This window comes from Cucurbita maxima, unplaced genomic scaffold (genome assembly GCF_002738345.1).
Source record: "Cucurbita maxima cultivar Rimu unplaced genomic scaffold, Cmax_1.0 Cma_Scf00026, whole genome shotgun sequence".
In the NCBI taxonomy this organism is placed as follows: Eukaryota; Viridiplantae; Streptophyta; class Magnoliopsida; order Cucurbitales; family Cucurbitaceae; genus Cucurbita; species Cucurbita maxima.
Window position 1 is genome coordinate 2,222,589 of NW_019272042.1, and position 16,782 is coordinate 2,239,370.

Consider the following 16,782-nt stretch of genomic DNA (forward strand, 5'->3'; position numbering starts at 1 on the left):
CTGGACAAAGTCTACGTGGCAGATCCTTTCAATATTTTTTGAAGTACTCTGTTGAGTATCATAATACCCAATGGGCTGGACTCGGTCTACGTGGCAGATCATAAGAAATTTTTGAAATTACAGTGGTTGACGAAAGTACCCCTATGACATTTTGAAATGACAATTTTGCCCCTAATAAACCCAATGGGCTGGACTCGGTCTACGTGGCAGATCGTTATTGGTTAGGGAAAGTATTGGATAGTATAACACGAGAAACTTCCCAACCACACCATCTTGTCTTGTTCAGCAAGTAAATGAATGTTTTCAATACATGAGTGACACGTGTCACCTCCCAATCAACTATTTGATAAATTTTAAAATATCTTGAAACAAGTTTTTATACTTTCCATATAATCTGCATAATCTGCGTTCATTCTACTTTTAATATATCATTAAATTTATTTTATTATCAAATTGACTAAATAATAATACCAATGGGAAGGTTTGTTATGCCTTTGGGCAACTTCCCACCCAAACTATGACCATGTAAAATTGAAAATATTTATAAATATGGAATGAGGTACGTTCGTCCAAAAAACGTTCATCGGTGCTGGCGCTTCTGCCAACTTAAGCCAAGAAAAGCGAGTTGAAGATCCGGAGCTGCAGTTATACACTTAAAGGAAGAAATGTTCTTGGTGTAGACCAGAAAGAAGAGACTTCTCCGTGGGTTAGGAGGGGCAGGGAAAGCCATAGATAAGTACCGGGTTGACTCGACTGATTAGTCAATCTTTTCTTTCTTTAAAGCCAGTTGATAATGAAAAAGGATGCCCCGTCTGCACGGTCAGAATGGATGAACCTATTCTTCAAGGACCCGTTCGGCTGCGAATCGCCTTCGGCAAGATATGGCAAGAAGATGGGGAGAAAAGAATTCATAGAGAGAGCAAGGCAGGCTCAAAAGAACTAGAATGTAGAGACAATATATGATTCCACACACCTGGATGTAAGCATGCTAAGGACATTAACCACCTTTGACCTTGGGCTCTTCTCTTCCATCCTGAAGAATAAAACCAGTGCATTCGAAACAATAACTTGAATGATGCATTTAACAACACATGAATTATCACCGAGTTTAGTACAGTGTATAAGATATTAGTTATCATTTCAAAGATTGACGGTTCGATCTCATTCCTTGTTGAATTCAAAAACAAATCGTACATCTCACATACATATAATCGAATGTCATGGCACATTAATCACATAGACATCACGACAAAACACAACTCAACCAGTTTAGGCATGTACACTCATCAAGAACTCAAAAAAAAAAAAAAAAAAAAAATAATAATTTAATGCACAATAATATGAAGAACACTTCCAAAACTGCAGGAGATAACAGTTGAGGTTATTTCTTCTTCACCCAAGCGATAAATATTGGAAAGTTTCCAAATAATCTTTACCCAGATAGTCGGAGAAACGAAGTATATTCTGGATGTGCATTCAAGAATCTCCTTGGGAGCTCTGGTGGCCATCCCTGTCCCTGACTCAGGATGGGGTGATATTTCTCCAGTAAAGAGTAGACGATCCTTCCCTCATCTACTTCTTCATAACAACCTGCATTTCACCACAGCAGGATTTCAAACAAATACTCAAAACATATGCCAACTGATACTCAAAACATATGCCAACTGATACTCAAAACATATGCCAACTGATACTCAAAACATATGCCAACTGATACTCAAAACATATGCAACTGATACTCAAAACATATGCAACTGATACTCAAAACATATGCAACTGATACTCAAAACATATGCCAACTGATACTCAAAATATATGCCAACTGATACTCAAAACATATGCAACTGATACTCAAAACATATGCCAACTGATACTCAAAACATATGCCAACTGATACTCAAAACATATGCATGTTAAATAATCAATCAACCTAAAAGTTTAAGTTTATGGATTATGATAAATCTAATTATATCAACACTTCAACGATACTATCTCATGTAATAAGAACTCAATCTACAGTGTTATAGCACTTAAGCAACTCACTTGTCCAGCTAAAAGCCATGGTTAGGGAAAACAGGCTAAATTATAAAAAAAAAAAATTGTACTTTGTCGCTTCTTTCAAAAGTACTCTTATTCTTTCGAAAGTTGTAATATAGTCCGTAACTTTTCGTAAAGATTTCAAAACTACCCTAAGAGTAGAAATCCTTTAGGATTTCATATGGAAATTAAAACCTAGAACGGTGTGGCGGTGAACTAAAACAATGTGGCGATCTAAATGTTTGCTCTAAGTTACCATCACCATATCCCAGTTTTATCCTAAATGTTAAAGGTTCCTACTTTATAGATAATTCTAAAACGTTATGAAAGGTCAAGCATATTGCAACTTTTGTAAGTTATGGATGTTTTTGAAACAAAAGGAAAAGTTTAGGGTATCTTTTATAATTTAACCCCAAAAAAATGAAGAATCCAAAGCAGAAATCTGTGGGGTTGTTTTGAACTACCTCCCATTCCAAATCAACCATTTATTAGAGGCATGCTGCACTCCCTCTTAATCTAGCTGTGAAAGTGAAATTAGAAGGTGTGGTACACTCAGATGACAACTTTGCACTTTAAAAAAATTGAACATCCAATATCCCATTTTTTGTTCCTTACATTGTAACAGCTCAAGCCCACCACTAGCAGATATTGTCCACTTTGACCCGTTACGTATCACCGTCAACCTCACAGCTTTAAAACGCGCCTGCTAGGGAGAGGTTTCCACGCCCTTACAAGGAATGCTTCGTTCCCCTCTCCAACCGATGTGGGATCTCACAATTCACCCCCCTTGGGGGCCAGCATCCTCGCTGACGCACCGCCCAGTGTCTGGCTCTGAAACCTCTCCCTAGTAGACGCGTTTTAAAAACCTTGACGAGAAGCCCGATAGGAAAAACCTAAAGTGGACAATATCTTCTAATGGTGGGCTTGGGCTATGCTTCCATGATAATTTCAAGCTAAAATGGATCAGTTTAAAATATCTAATGTAATAATGAAGAAATTTGGTTTATAGAGAATGCATTTAGGTTCCTTTGACTAATTGGATGTGTTAAAAATACTACTTAAGCTCTCAAGTCGAATAAAGAATAACAATTTTGAAATTGGAATTATGCAAATGTAATAGTCCAAGCCCATCCAAGCCCACCGCTAGCAGATATTGTTCGCTTTGGCCCGTTACGTATCGCCGTCAACCTCACGATTTTAAAACGCGTATACTAGGGAGAGGTTTCCACACCCTTATAAGGAATGTTTCGTTCCCCTCTCCAACTTATGTGGGATCTAACAATCCACCCCACTTGGGGGCCTAGCATCCTCGCTGGCACACCGCTCGGTGTCTGGTTTTGATACCATTTGTAACAACCAAGCCCACTGCTAGCAGATATTGTCCGCTTTGGCCCGTCACGTATCGTCATCAACCTCACGATTTTAAAATGCGTCTGCTAGGAGAGAGATTTTCACACCCTTATAAGAAATGTTTCGTTCCCCTCTCCAACCGATGTGGGATCTAACAATCCACCCCCCTTAGGGGCCTACCGTCCTCGTTGGTACACCGCCCAATGCCTGACTCTAATACCATGTGTAACGGACAAGCCCACCGCTATCAGATATTGTCCTCTTTGGCCCGTTATACGTGTTTTAAAACCGTGAGGCTGTTAGGAATCACAGATCTCCACAATGGTATGATATTGTTCACTTTGAGCATAGGCTCTCATGACTTTGCTTTGGGCTTCCCCAAAAGGCCTCATACCAATGGAGATAGTATTCCTTACTTATAAACCCATGATCTTCCACTAAATTAACCAAAATGGGACTCCCTCTCAACAATCCTCAACAGACGCTGACGGTGATCGTAACAAGCCAAAACAGACAATATCTACTAGCAGTATACTTGGGCTGTTATAGCAACAACATAAATTTAGTTTAATAATTATAGAATAGAACAATTCTATTCATGTTGTGATATTTCCATCAAAATTAACAATTGATTATGTTAGCATAGCCCCCACCAATCCAGTATAATATGTGAACATGAAAACCATCCTAACTTCACAAGCTATCAAGAGTTCTACACTTATAATACGCCAATGGAATAGATGTACTTACCCAATTCAATATCATGGTCGTAATCTTCCACATCCCCTTCTTCAATAAGAGTATTGTTTTCCAAATCAATAGCCGCTTTGGCATACCTTTCCAGAAATTGTTCTTCAGTTTCTTCAAGTTCATCGGCATCAGAATCCTGAAACACATCAGAAGGTGTTAGAGAAAGGGGTTCGTCAACATGCCACTAATAATTAATGACAAAATGAATTTGTGAGAGTATATGTGATATTTAACACACATCTTGATATCAAACCTCATCATCTTCTATTTCATCAGTGTCGTCGTCCTCCTCCTCTTCATTTTCATCAGATTCTTCTTCCTTTTCTTCTCGCACTTCTTTCAGCCGTATGGAAGCCTCCATCAATGAACTGAAGGACTTCCATAGAAAATCATCTCTTGGCTTTCCTAACTCCATTATTCGTTCCACCACCTTGACCAATGTCAACACTGAATAGCAATAAAAGAGAAAAAAGATATTTATATTATACTATTAACATATAAAAGCTCAAACAACAATCGGGAAGGCAAACTAAGTAGTTCAACCTCCAAACATAGGAACGCAGCTTTTTTCATTTTTTTTTCAATCGGGCAAAGAAAAATCTCTTCTATTCTATATTCTAAATTGTTTCAGGGAATTAGAGAAATATTTTAAAGCGAGCAGCAATATCATGAGGTAACATCACTTGTTACCATCATAATTGTGCAACCACTTAGCTTCTCTAGAGAAGATGGAATTCCAGCATACAATTTGACAAAGATGGCATCATGAACTGTTGACCAGAACAACCAAAATTGCAAGACATAAAAATATATATATACACTTGCATGCAAGCTGGGTAGAACCCATTTTTGCACCCCACTGCTCGCAGAAATTGTCCTATTTGGGTTATCTCTTCCAGGCTTCCCCTCAAAGTTTTTAAAACATGTCTGCTTGGGAGAGGTTTCCACACCCTTATAAAGAATGTTTCGTTCTCCTCCCCCAACCGATGTAGGATCTCACAATCCACCCCCCTTCGGGGTCCAGCGTTCTCGCTGGCACTCATTCTCTTCTACAATCGATGTGGGACCCCCCAATCCACCCCCCTTCAGGGACCAGCATCCTTGCTAACACACCGTCTCGTGTCCACCCCCTTTGGGGCTCAAACTCCTCGCTGGCACATCGCCTAGTGCCTAGCTCTAATACCATTTGTAACAAGTCAAGTCCACCGCTAGCAGATACTATCCTCTTTAGGTTTTTCCTTTCGGGCTTCCTCTCAAGGTTTCTAAAACGTGTCACTAGGGAGATGTTTCCACACCTTTATAAAGAATGATTCGTTCTCCTCCCCGATCGATGTGGAATCTCACATGTCCCAACCCCACTAGTCATTTCCTTTGTTTTTTAACATTTTAGCTTCTTTTTTTTTTTTCTTCTGATGTGTGGCTAGGCTGGGCAGCGAAAAATGGATGCAAGCCAGCTAGCACGCAAGTGCGTCTTTAAAAATTGAAAAAAAAAATTAAAAAGGAAAAAAAAAGTTAGGAAGTAAAGAACTATGGGGTATAAGAAAAGAACATTGGTGAGATAAGATCCATCAACATTACACAGTAAAATCAACTTTGATTCAAGAACCAGTAGAGCTAGGAAAAGCCACTGACCAATCAACTTTATCTCCGATTCCGCAGACAAGCCGGGCGCAAAAGAGCTGCTACAGATATAACCAAGGGCTGAGACCCAGACTGTGAAGCCTCCTCCATCATACTTCTCCAAAAGTCTTTCTACAGTATCAGGAAGACAGATATAGCATGTTGATATGGAAAGCAGTAAAGGCTTCCACAATGCACTTGGTTTGCTTTGGATTTCTCTAAAACGGGAAAACGACGTCCGACTAAACGTGACTACCAGCGACTCCTTAACGCCTTCCGCTTCAAACGAGTAACTAAGAACATTCAATAACATATGAATACACGAACAAGCTTTCCATGTAGCAGATGGATATTGTGAGATTGTCTGATTAATGAAAGCTCCAATGTTTTCTACAATAGACCCTTGAGGCACTGGTGGAGCTGGAGGAGATGGTGTTGGCTTCACAAAAAAGTTCTTCAGTGCATATTTGTTATTTAATCTAACAACTTCCATAATACAATTAAAGACTGAGAAATCCTCTGATTCTTCCCAAGAATGCCAGTCTGCAATAAGATCAGCCCAGACTGATACTAATTCAGATACTTTAAGATCTGAAATAGTATTGCTCCCTGTAACAGACAGCATGATGAACTGAAGCAACCTTGATGAATGATCTATGCATGATGGAGGGGTCAAGAATTCCTGATCTTCGTCCATTTCCTGGGACAACTGAAAATTTATAATGAGAAATAAATGCAGAAAAGCGCCGCAAATTGAATGAGAAATGACACTCTTAAGTTATTCACAGCCTAAACTTGAGAAAAGTGATATAGATATCCATAACAAAGCAATCATTTGTTAATATGAAATAAACGATTAGAAGTAAAAAAAAAAACTATATTACTATAAAACAAAATAAAATTTATTAATTGATTATTATTATGTTACTTAAAAAATATTATTGAATGAGAAATTTGAGCCAATCATAAATTGTCACATCATTGTTTTAAATCGATGACAAAGTTGCATATTATTATTTGAATCCAATTACATCTTCAAAGAAACCACAAGCTGAAGACCTTCAATTAGATCGAAGCCAAGACTTTCAATAAGCTCAAAGCCGAAGACTTTCCACAAGTTCAAAGTTGAAGATTCAACCTCGAGAACAAACAATTTAACCTTCGAATAAAATATACAATCAAGAGAGAATTAGAGAACCACACAAACAAATTAGTACACATTAAAGCATCATTCCACAAATTAAATTTCTTTTGAAATTTCATGGAAACAAATATATTAGCATATTATTTAGTAATCTATTTTAATTAGTTAAAATATGCCTGAGGTATTCTAGTAATTGAATTACATTTGATTCCTATTCTGATTCTTGACAATTTGAAGTAAGCAACATCAATGAGTTACTGATTTGAATTCTAGATAACTCCTACTAAATAACATTCCAACTCGAATTAGTTCTAGTCCAATTTCAGCTCATTTTGATTTCTAATACATAAATGGAGACTTAGTCATGTAGGAATTTTACCATCAATGGACGGAAGGAAACATCTTCATAAACAGAGTCAGTTTGATAGCGTTATGAATAGTTTAACTTCATAGGCTCTTCCTTGTGTATGAATTCATCTTATTTTCATAGCTACAATCTATCTATACGTTTGGCTAGGTACAATCAATCTATCTCCCTAGGCGTGGATAGCTTTTCCCTCTTCTTGTATGTTTCATCTCATCATCGCATCAATGAATTAGATCTTTGTTTCTCATTAAAAAATATATATATACACATATCAATCATAATATTCAAGAAGATCTGAACCAGAAGATTAATTCACCATAAGATAACTAGGCAGTTAATAACTAACCAATGGGTACATGGGTGCAAGCCACGCCTGCTGCAAGAGAGACGAGAATGATCTACTGATTGTGGCTTGCTCCGATGTTGACCGTTCACATGATGCATCTTGCTCAGTTTTCTCAAGTATGAAGTTTTCCCAAGACTGAGCCATCACTGATAAAGCTGCAAACCCACGTTCAACAACCTGCGCCAGTGTCGAATTCATCAATGCTAATCACTTTTTTTGAAGAAAAGGTTCCCTTAATGACACTTTAAACCATTCGAAAGTGATAAATATTTTAAAATGAAACAATAAATACAGATAATGAAGGAGATAAGAGCATGAAGATTGAACGCAAACAAAATAGAGGGTGAAACATTAAGTTTCCTTTGATAGATTTTGAAGATTGTCGGGACCATTTGGATAAGAAACAATTTCATTGATAGTACAAAATACCAAATGAAAATTACAAAAGGTCTTTTCAATCAGAAAGGAGGGTAGGAAAGCTATAGTGAAATCAGACAAAATAGTAGGTTTTTATATGATATGAACCAAATGAAACTGTGCAAAATTAAAGAATCAGATCGAAATAGACTTTATCATTTCAGTCCAATTGGATTCTATTAAGTTATTTTCTATTATGTTTGCTCAGCTCAGTCAAATTGAATCTTCTACACCTTTTTTTACTCACTTTCAGGCCTTTATCCTAAACATTTTAAAGCTTTACAGTCGACCAAGTTTTATAAAATTCAAACCTATTTACATGATTTAAAAAAGTGACTAATTTGGTGAACTTAGATTCATTTTCATTCAAATTAACGACATCACTTCCACAGTTTCTATCGAACAATTGATTTTTCAACTTTGTTCACTCCTTCAAGCATAGATACTTTTTGGGAAATTATGGCGATGTTAGTCCAGAAAATGAGCATCAAATTAGCAGGAAGAATTTTCACTCAACTCTGACGACAGAATCTTAGAAAAATTTTATAGCGTTGTTTTTTCTTTGATAACAAAATTTTCTGCCTCCAAATTGCATTCTCAATTTCCATAATGCATATTTAGCTCTGTTTCAAATTAGTAACAACAATGTTGTTTGTTTAAAAAAAAAAAAAAAAGATTCTCACGGGAGAGTTGTACATACTTGAGGCCATGGCTCCAAGTTTGGAGGTATGCTTTTTGAGATTGCACCAACCAGAGACAAAACAGCGTGAGGAATATGGATGGCGACGTTTTCATTACCAGCTTCCACAATGGAACTGAGAAGCTGAAACAAAATGGAGTTCTCTTCATCATCTTGGCCAATCGCACCTATTACAACTTGAAGAAGAGGTAACCACTCAGGTGGCAAGTAGTCATTCTGAAGAGGACAAATATAGCATCTTAGTGACAAATCTGGAAAAAGAAAATAAAATGAAGTCCAACAGATTATCCAACAAGTTCGATCAAGAGGCCTACTTCAAGAAGCTTGGCTATTGCTCCAGCAGCAGAGACTCGGACAGGGTAAAACGAAACTTCCTCCTTATCAGGCATGGATAATGCCTTAACCAATGAAGAATATATTTCGGCACAGACCTCCTGAAAAGGGTCAACATTAGAGAAAGAAATGTTGGAGTGCATTATGTCATACAAAATTCAGTCCTCAATGTGGCAACAATTAAGGAGAAAAAAATAGAAAAAGTAAGGTTTTTGTTTAAACTTGCTTTGTCGTAAATAATAAAAGCATGGACAATACAGTAGCAGGAGAATTATAATATCTCACTTCAGGCAGGCAGGATGCAAGCTCTCCAAGTACCCAATTTGCAGAGGCAACTAAATATGGCAGGCACGTTGACACAGCATATAGAGGCAACACTCTTGTGCGGATTAGAAACGTCACGTATCCAGGTTGTTGCTCCCTTAGAAACTGCAATACAGAGATATACAGAGGCAGAATAATACATAAAATATAGACTATTCACACATCACTCGTGAATGTAGAAATCAGGAACTACTTACATCAAGCAAGCCACCATACGCAATTAGAACACCATAGTAACTGTAGCCATTGACAGACAAGAGAATTAAAATGAGTATAGAGGTGAAAATAACAAAAAAGCAGTGGAGTTAACTTACACGTATTGGAAAAATAGATACAAGTTTGAAAGCCAATGATATTAAAAAAAAGTAAAAACAAAAAAAGAGATGAGAAAGTAGTGAATAATGAACAAAAAGAACAGATGAAAGGGGAATAAAGCAACAAAGAGACTATATCCAGATAAATACAGAAGATAACAAAACAGAACGGGGGAACCCCAGGCTCCAAAAACTACAGTCAGTATTTATTCAAACAGTATTCATTTTGAGAATGGGGTAAGATTAAGAAGCAAGTCTGACTTCAGAAAACAAAATGCAACAATCTTGCCAGTCGTTGAATACTCATGATGCTTGTTCTAATATTTACAGGCTTCCGGAGTCATGCTTAAAAACATTATATATTCTTTACAATAAAAAATAATTTTAAATCCAAAATATTATGTTTGATACAAAAATATACTACAAATATAGCATTGTGGTAAGTATAGCATTTGTAGTAAGTATAGCATTAGAGAAAAATATACTACAAATAAATAGATATATAAAAATGAAAGGAACAAGCATAGCCTTCCAAAAAAATTTCAAAAAAGAAAATAGAGAAAAATAACTTGAAAACATTAGTCTGCAAAACAATTTTTGATAACGCCCCAAACAACTCAAATATTTTTGGCATGGAATAACAAATAAATCAAATAAAAAGTATGTAACTGAAATAATATCTAGAAGACAATATTTACGAAAACAAGTCTTTAAGACTACCAGTCTGCGGTCTTATAGCAAAGCATCAAAAAGATTGAATCTACACATCCCATATTTTCATATAAAGTCCACTTAAAGTTAAGAAGCAGGAAATGAAATTGCATTCCAGATTAAAGACTGAAGTTTAGGATGACATATGAGAACTTCTAGAGCGAACAACATTTTTTTTCCTTTGGCCATAAATAAGAGTTCTCTTTAATCATTGACTAGAGCGGAACAGTACATTATTCTTTAAAACAAAGCTCGCCAGTAGGTAGCTATCTACATACTTAGTAAAAAGCAGCAGAATTATGCAGTTTAGGTGGCACCATGTACCATAATTAACAAATAATTCAGACAATAGTTACAAATGCAACTGAACCAAGAGCTTCACACTTGTATGAGATCAATGAATAACACCTGATATTCAAATCATACAATGTAACGACTAAATTGGAAGGCCAGGTTGCATGTTAAAAAAACTTACCTATTTACAATACTGGTTTCGGAAGCGTTTGCATCAGAGGGAATAGGATATTTCGAAAGAAATGGAAGTACAACCAACTCCCCCATAGTAGCGCATTGATTATTTGTTCTCTTGCTGCCTTTTTTACGCTTTGATGAAGCTGAAGAACCATTCATATGGGTCACTCTGGGAGGCCCCTGTAGGTACTTGGATTAGATTACTGATAACACTTACTAAAAGGAATGGCCCGCACACATTTCATCATGAACTAAACAGGTAACAACCTTCGACAATGCAATAACGCCGAGCAAGTTTATTGCACTTTTCCTGGCTGTGTATAAATCCTCCCTCCAACCAGAAACTTCTTCCTATAAAATACGAATAACCAAAAATGGTGACATAAGATCGATATGAAGATCAATTCATATGACAAATTGAACTATCTTACTAGGTCAGATGGAAGATTCTTCCTTAAGTACTCATCTGGATCATCTTCCCACTCAGAAACGTCCTTTTCCATTGATTTGACACAAAATAAGATAAGTTAACAAACTCTGGACAATGAGTGGATGTTATAGAGCAATATATAAGCTCTCCAAACTTTAACCTTCTCGTTCATTATAAGGGATGGAAATATTCCAGAGTGTATCAATGTTGAAAAGTGCGGAGAAACCAGCCTCCATCCCTATTTAACATGAATGAATAGCATCCAATTAATTAGCCTCCAGCTGAGTTACAATTTTGCTAAGGGAAGAAAGGATAATCAATTCAAAATCAAAATATAATGTCCATACTCGCCCCGTCTCCAGAACATGTGAAATCACATCAAAGCCTAGCGAAATAATCCTCTCTGATAAAAAGTCGAGCTTCTGCCCAAAGGAAACTGATAGCTGAGAACTGAGAAAAAACCTTATAAAGTACGTCAACATACAGCAAAAGAAGGAAATGCTAAAGCATTAAAACAGTATGTTGAATAGGAAATAAACAAATAGGACAAATACAGAATAATTGCTCTCGAAGAAAGGAAAATAAAGGGATCACATCCAAAAGAATAAGACATAATGAATAAGTGAAAAAAAATTTAGGGACAGATATCCAAAACAAGGGTTAAACCTAGCTAGGGACCAAACCTCCTCCAATATCCCTCCACACTCCTCGAGATTCTATTATTTCTCTCAATGTAGATGCATTCCACAAACAAATTGTCTCAATTGGAGGATTTCAGTGCCTTGAAGTCCCGGGAGCATGCAGGAGAGAGATGCATCTTATGAGTTGGGGGAGGGAATTTCAATGGCATCCAAATTTTGAGAGAAGGCCTACAATGAGAGCTAGGGAAACCATAATAAAATATTAGTTCTTTTCCACGAAACAGGAGGTGGATTAGAACTGCCGATACAGTTTACTTGGTAAAGAAGGGCACTCTCTAGATATAACCACATTTCGGCCTATTTTATTTAACACACTCAAATAGTACTTACATGAGCATTTTTGCTATAATTCACAATGTTCAAGACACATTTTATGATGTGTGGCATCAACCTGAAATTGCAAGGGAAAGATAAACGTGAACGGAAATCCAGCACAGTTGATCTGAACTTGAGGGATTTTAGGATAATTGTATTACTTATCAGTATGCTTTCGGTGTCGGGTAACAAAGACGCAGAAAATAAGCAGGCTTCTCTTCGCAGTTTTCAACCTGCTCACATTGCCATACTCTGGGGAAACTGCAGCCTCAAATTTTATGGAATCTAGAATGCTAATTAAATCATGGCAAAACGATGGAAGTAGAGGCACCAAAGAAGAAGGCATATGCGATCTCACCTACACAAGTAACAGCATCATAAGACCAGAAACGTCTTTCCCTCTCTGATTGTCTAAGTAATTTTTAGTTCTTACTTAGTTAGAGATTTTAGTTTTATATTATAATAATAATAAATAATAGACAATAACAAGCTCGTAGGCATTTTAAGAGAATTTTTAAATTTATAAAACGAAATGGGCTAAGCTTAAGAACAAATACTTACAGAAAAGTAGACACATTTGCATACTATTGAAAGAATCTTATCTATCTCAACTTCCCTTCCATCATGGTTAGAAAGAGCCTGTGTGACACCAGAAACACACAATCACCCAGAGTTTAATTTTGCTTGGGGAAGCTGAGATTTGTGGATGGGTAAAGTGTGCCAGAACCTGTTCAACAAGACGATGGAATACAGCTAGCAGGGGTACAATAATCGTGTTTGCAAGTAGCTCTAACTGTGGTGGTACGGGCTCCTTAGAATCTTTAGGATTCAAAAAGTACTGCCAAAATAAATTGTGATTAAAGCTGTTAAGAGAACCTCAACTCACGTTGTAAACCTCTGTCAGCTTTAAACTTACCTAAACTTCCATCAAGCATTATATAAAACATTCAAGAATCACAAATCAAAACATCAAAAAAAAAACAGATAGAAGTATCAGTTCAGAGTAGGGAAGTTATATCCTAAAACATTGCAGCATTTCACACTGTTGATCACTAATTTATTAACTAAATACCAAGTATCAAATGGATGAAAAATAGTAAGAATTTCGGGCCACCATTTGAACTAAAAAATTGTCATCTAATTGTACAGGACATTAATCATTGACCAATTCGTACACTAGATCAAAACTATCTTTGGCCAAGTATGTAATTGGATGGCGGTTAGTTTATCCATGTATTTGAATGTTTGATAAATTGCTCAACTAAAGTCATGTACTTGGAAAGGTCTGCACGTTGTACAGAGAACAGACAGGGCGTTGATAGCATTCCATTGACATTTGGCTCCATTGTTGAAAAGATTGCTGTTTTGAATAGCAGAGCAAAGATCAGACACAAGTTCAGGCCATGAGCTCTGCTTCACAAACTCATTGACCACTATGCTGTGAAACTGCCAGAACATTATAAAAGAGATATAAGAAGATGATGAAGAAGAAGAAATACATTGGAAATGGTAACGATGTGACCGTAAATTAATCATTCAGAATATGCAAGAAATATAATTACCACTTCAACCAAAACTTTTAGAACTTTTGGTTCCGCTTGGAACAACGCTCTCAGCAGTTCATCCTTGAACCCCTTGCTGACTTTTGAACATGAAAATTCGCCCTCAGTATTTCTCCTACTCAAATTTTTAAGGTAAGCAGCAGCAGCTATCTTTTGACCTTGATCGTGACTTCCTACATGGAAGGGATGAACAGCTAAACCTTAAAGGTTAAGTGGCAATGAAGTTCAACTGAATTTGTTTATTGCAATTAACCTGAGTTTCAGTTTGTGTTTAAGAGTTGATTAAACAAACCCCATGAAATTTAAGATCATGGAGGGAAACTATGTACGAATATGTCAAACCACCAATCATGGACTTAAAATCTTAAATAAGGCATAATAAGCGAAACCCAATATTAATTAGGGAGGAAATGACATTATAAGACATTATAAGAGTTTAAACACAAGATCTCGTGCTCGGGTACCATGTAAAATCACCAATCAACCCAAGAGCTTAATGGATGGGTTAAGGTAAATTAAATCATATCAATGCTTCATCAGAATAGTCAATTTTAAATTCTACTCTTTTTGGTGCCAAAAATATACCAATGGTCAAATATTTCAAAATTTAGGCAAGAGAGCCTGCAGTCCACAATCAATTGAGTCGCACGCTAAAAGTTGATTCAATTGAATTTAGCATCTCCATAATACACCAGAGAGTACTCGTGCTTTTACCTGCAGACGCGGCATTCATCTTCTAAATAACTAATGTGATTCCAAATGAAATTAAAACCATATGTTTTTTCCCAACTTCCAGCTCGAAAAAACACAAACAACTCAAACATACATTAAAATTCTGAAACCACCAAAACCAACCCTGGGGAATAGCTAGCTCCGAGCTCAACTTAATGTTAGGAATAACGACTCTCCACAATGATATGATATTCCTTACTTATATATCCATAATCATTCACTAAATTAGCCAATGTGGGACTCCCTCCCAACAATCCTCAACAATCCTCCTCTTGAACAAAGTATACTATAGAGCCTCTCCTCAGGCCTATAGAGCCCTCGAACAGTCTCCCCTTAATCGAGGCTCAACTCTTTCTCTAGAGTCCTCAAATAAAGTACACCCTTTGTTTGACACTTGAGTCACTTTTGACTACACCTTCGAGGCTCACAACTTCTTTGTTCGACATTTGAGGATTATGTTGAGAGTTGGTAAGTTAAGGGCATGACTATGATGTCATGTTAGAAATCACGACTCTCCAAAATGATATGATATTGTCCACTTTGAACATAAGCTCTCGTCACTTTACTTTGGACTTCTCAAAAGGCCTCATGCCAATGGAGATGTATTTTTTACTTATAAATTCATAATCATTCCATAAATTAACCAATGCGAGACTCTCTCTCAACCATCCTCAACACTTACTACAGCCAGTAAGATGAGACCCAACAAAATAAAGATAAGTAGTTTAGCAACAAGAGGAACTAAGGGAATTTGAAGAAGCTTTTACCAGTAGCAATACAAAGTAGAGCAGACGGAAGCTCAGGATGAGAAGATAGGCGATCGAGAGACTCGGTGGCTCCATGGATGACTTGCGGGTCATTGCTAAGCGTCTCGGATAGAATTTGAGCGACTTTAGCAACTTCCATGAATCTTTGATTGTGTGACGGCCTCAACAGTGCAGCTAGTATTGAATAAACCCCAATCAAACACGGAGAGCGAGCAGGAGGCAGAAACCTTGGAGGAGATGGGAGTGAAGAGAGAGGAAGAAGAAGAGAAGAAAAAAGGGCGGGAAGGTGAGTGCTTGGGCAATTACAGGCAGCCTGCAAGCAACCATTGCTCGGACTGAAAATGGATCGAGGCTGGCTCGGCAGCCCATTGCCAATGTGGCGACAGAATTTGGGATTGGGCCATAAAACCCAGATTAATTTTAACTTTTTTTTTTTTTTTTAAAGTAAAAATATTACTGAATTTAAAATTTTACATCATTTACTTTATTAAAAAAATTAAAAATAAAACAAATATTGTTGACTGATTTTATTCAAGTTTCTCTAAAATACCTCATACTAATAGAAATGTATTTTTTACTTATAAACCTAGGATCATTCTCTAAATTAGTCAATGTGGGACTCCCCCAACCATCTTCAACAATAGATTCCTACCTGCTCTATAATAGCTCACGTCCTACCGCTAGTCGATTTTTTTTTAAGGTTTGAAGGAATATTTTAAAAGTTTAAAAAATATTAACGTGTAAAACATGTTGGATGATGAAAGTCCCACATCAGTTAATTTAGGGAATGATTATGGGTTTATAAGTGGAATACTAACTCCATTGATATGAGGCCTTTTGGGAAAACCCAAAGCAAAGTCATGAGAGCTTATGCTCAAAATGGACAATATCATACCATGATTATGGGTTTATAAGTAGGAATACTAACTCCATGCGAGCTTATGCTCAAAGTGGACAATATCATACCATTGTGGAGAGTCGTGTTCGTTCCAACAAAACATTTTAAAAAAATTATATAACTTTTAAAAATATATTTTAAAGATAAAATATAAAATATAACTTAGTATTTAAAAAAAAGTAAGCTTACTATTAATAATATTTAGCTTCACGAAAAAGGAGATTAACGCCATTATTTTAAAGGCTCCGTTTAACCACTTTATGGTCAAAGCGTCCGAATTTAAATTCCGTGGCTTCCCTCCATCTACCTCAAAATAAAAATAATAATAAATAAATAATAAAATATTCCTTTAATTTTTCATATTACCTAAATTTATTAATTATTTTTTATTTTTTATTTGTAAATTTAGTAAATAGTATTAATTTTAATTGTAAACTTTCATTATTATTTGGTGATAATTTATATTTTTTTTTTTACCATTTATCCAAATTTC

At 36.3% G+C, this 16,782-nt stretch overlaps 1 protein-coding gene across 1 annotated transcript; it reads right to left on the reverse strand.

Moving 5' to 3' along the window:
- Nucleotides 1-1,053: 1,053 nt before the first annotated feature.
- Nucleotides 1,054-15,732, reverse strand: LOC111499205. Its single transcript, XM_023150720.1, has 21 exons — nt 15,392-15,732; nt 13,893-14,065; nt 13,606-13,776; nt 13,058-13,168; nt 12,892-12,969; nt 12,492-12,688; nt 12,346-12,406; nt 11,662-11,736; nt 11,475-11,552; nt 11,316-11,378; nt 11,152-11,235; nt 10,889-11,064; nt 9,586-9,625; nt 9,350-9,493; nt 9,046-9,165; nt 8,732-8,947; nt 7,615-7,791; nt 5,770-6,466; nt 4,391-4,584; nt 4,138-4,273; nt 1,054-1,590 (listed from the first exon to the last, which is right to left on the reverse strand). The coding sequence occupies exons 1-21, from the start codon at nt 15,528-15,530 to the stop codon at nt 1,433-1,435; spliced, it is 3,288 nt and encodes a 1,095-aa protein (XP_023006488.1). The 5' UTR covers nt 15,531-15,732; the 3' UTR covers nt 1,054-1,432.
- Nucleotides 15,733-16,782: the final 1,050 nt, after the last annotated feature.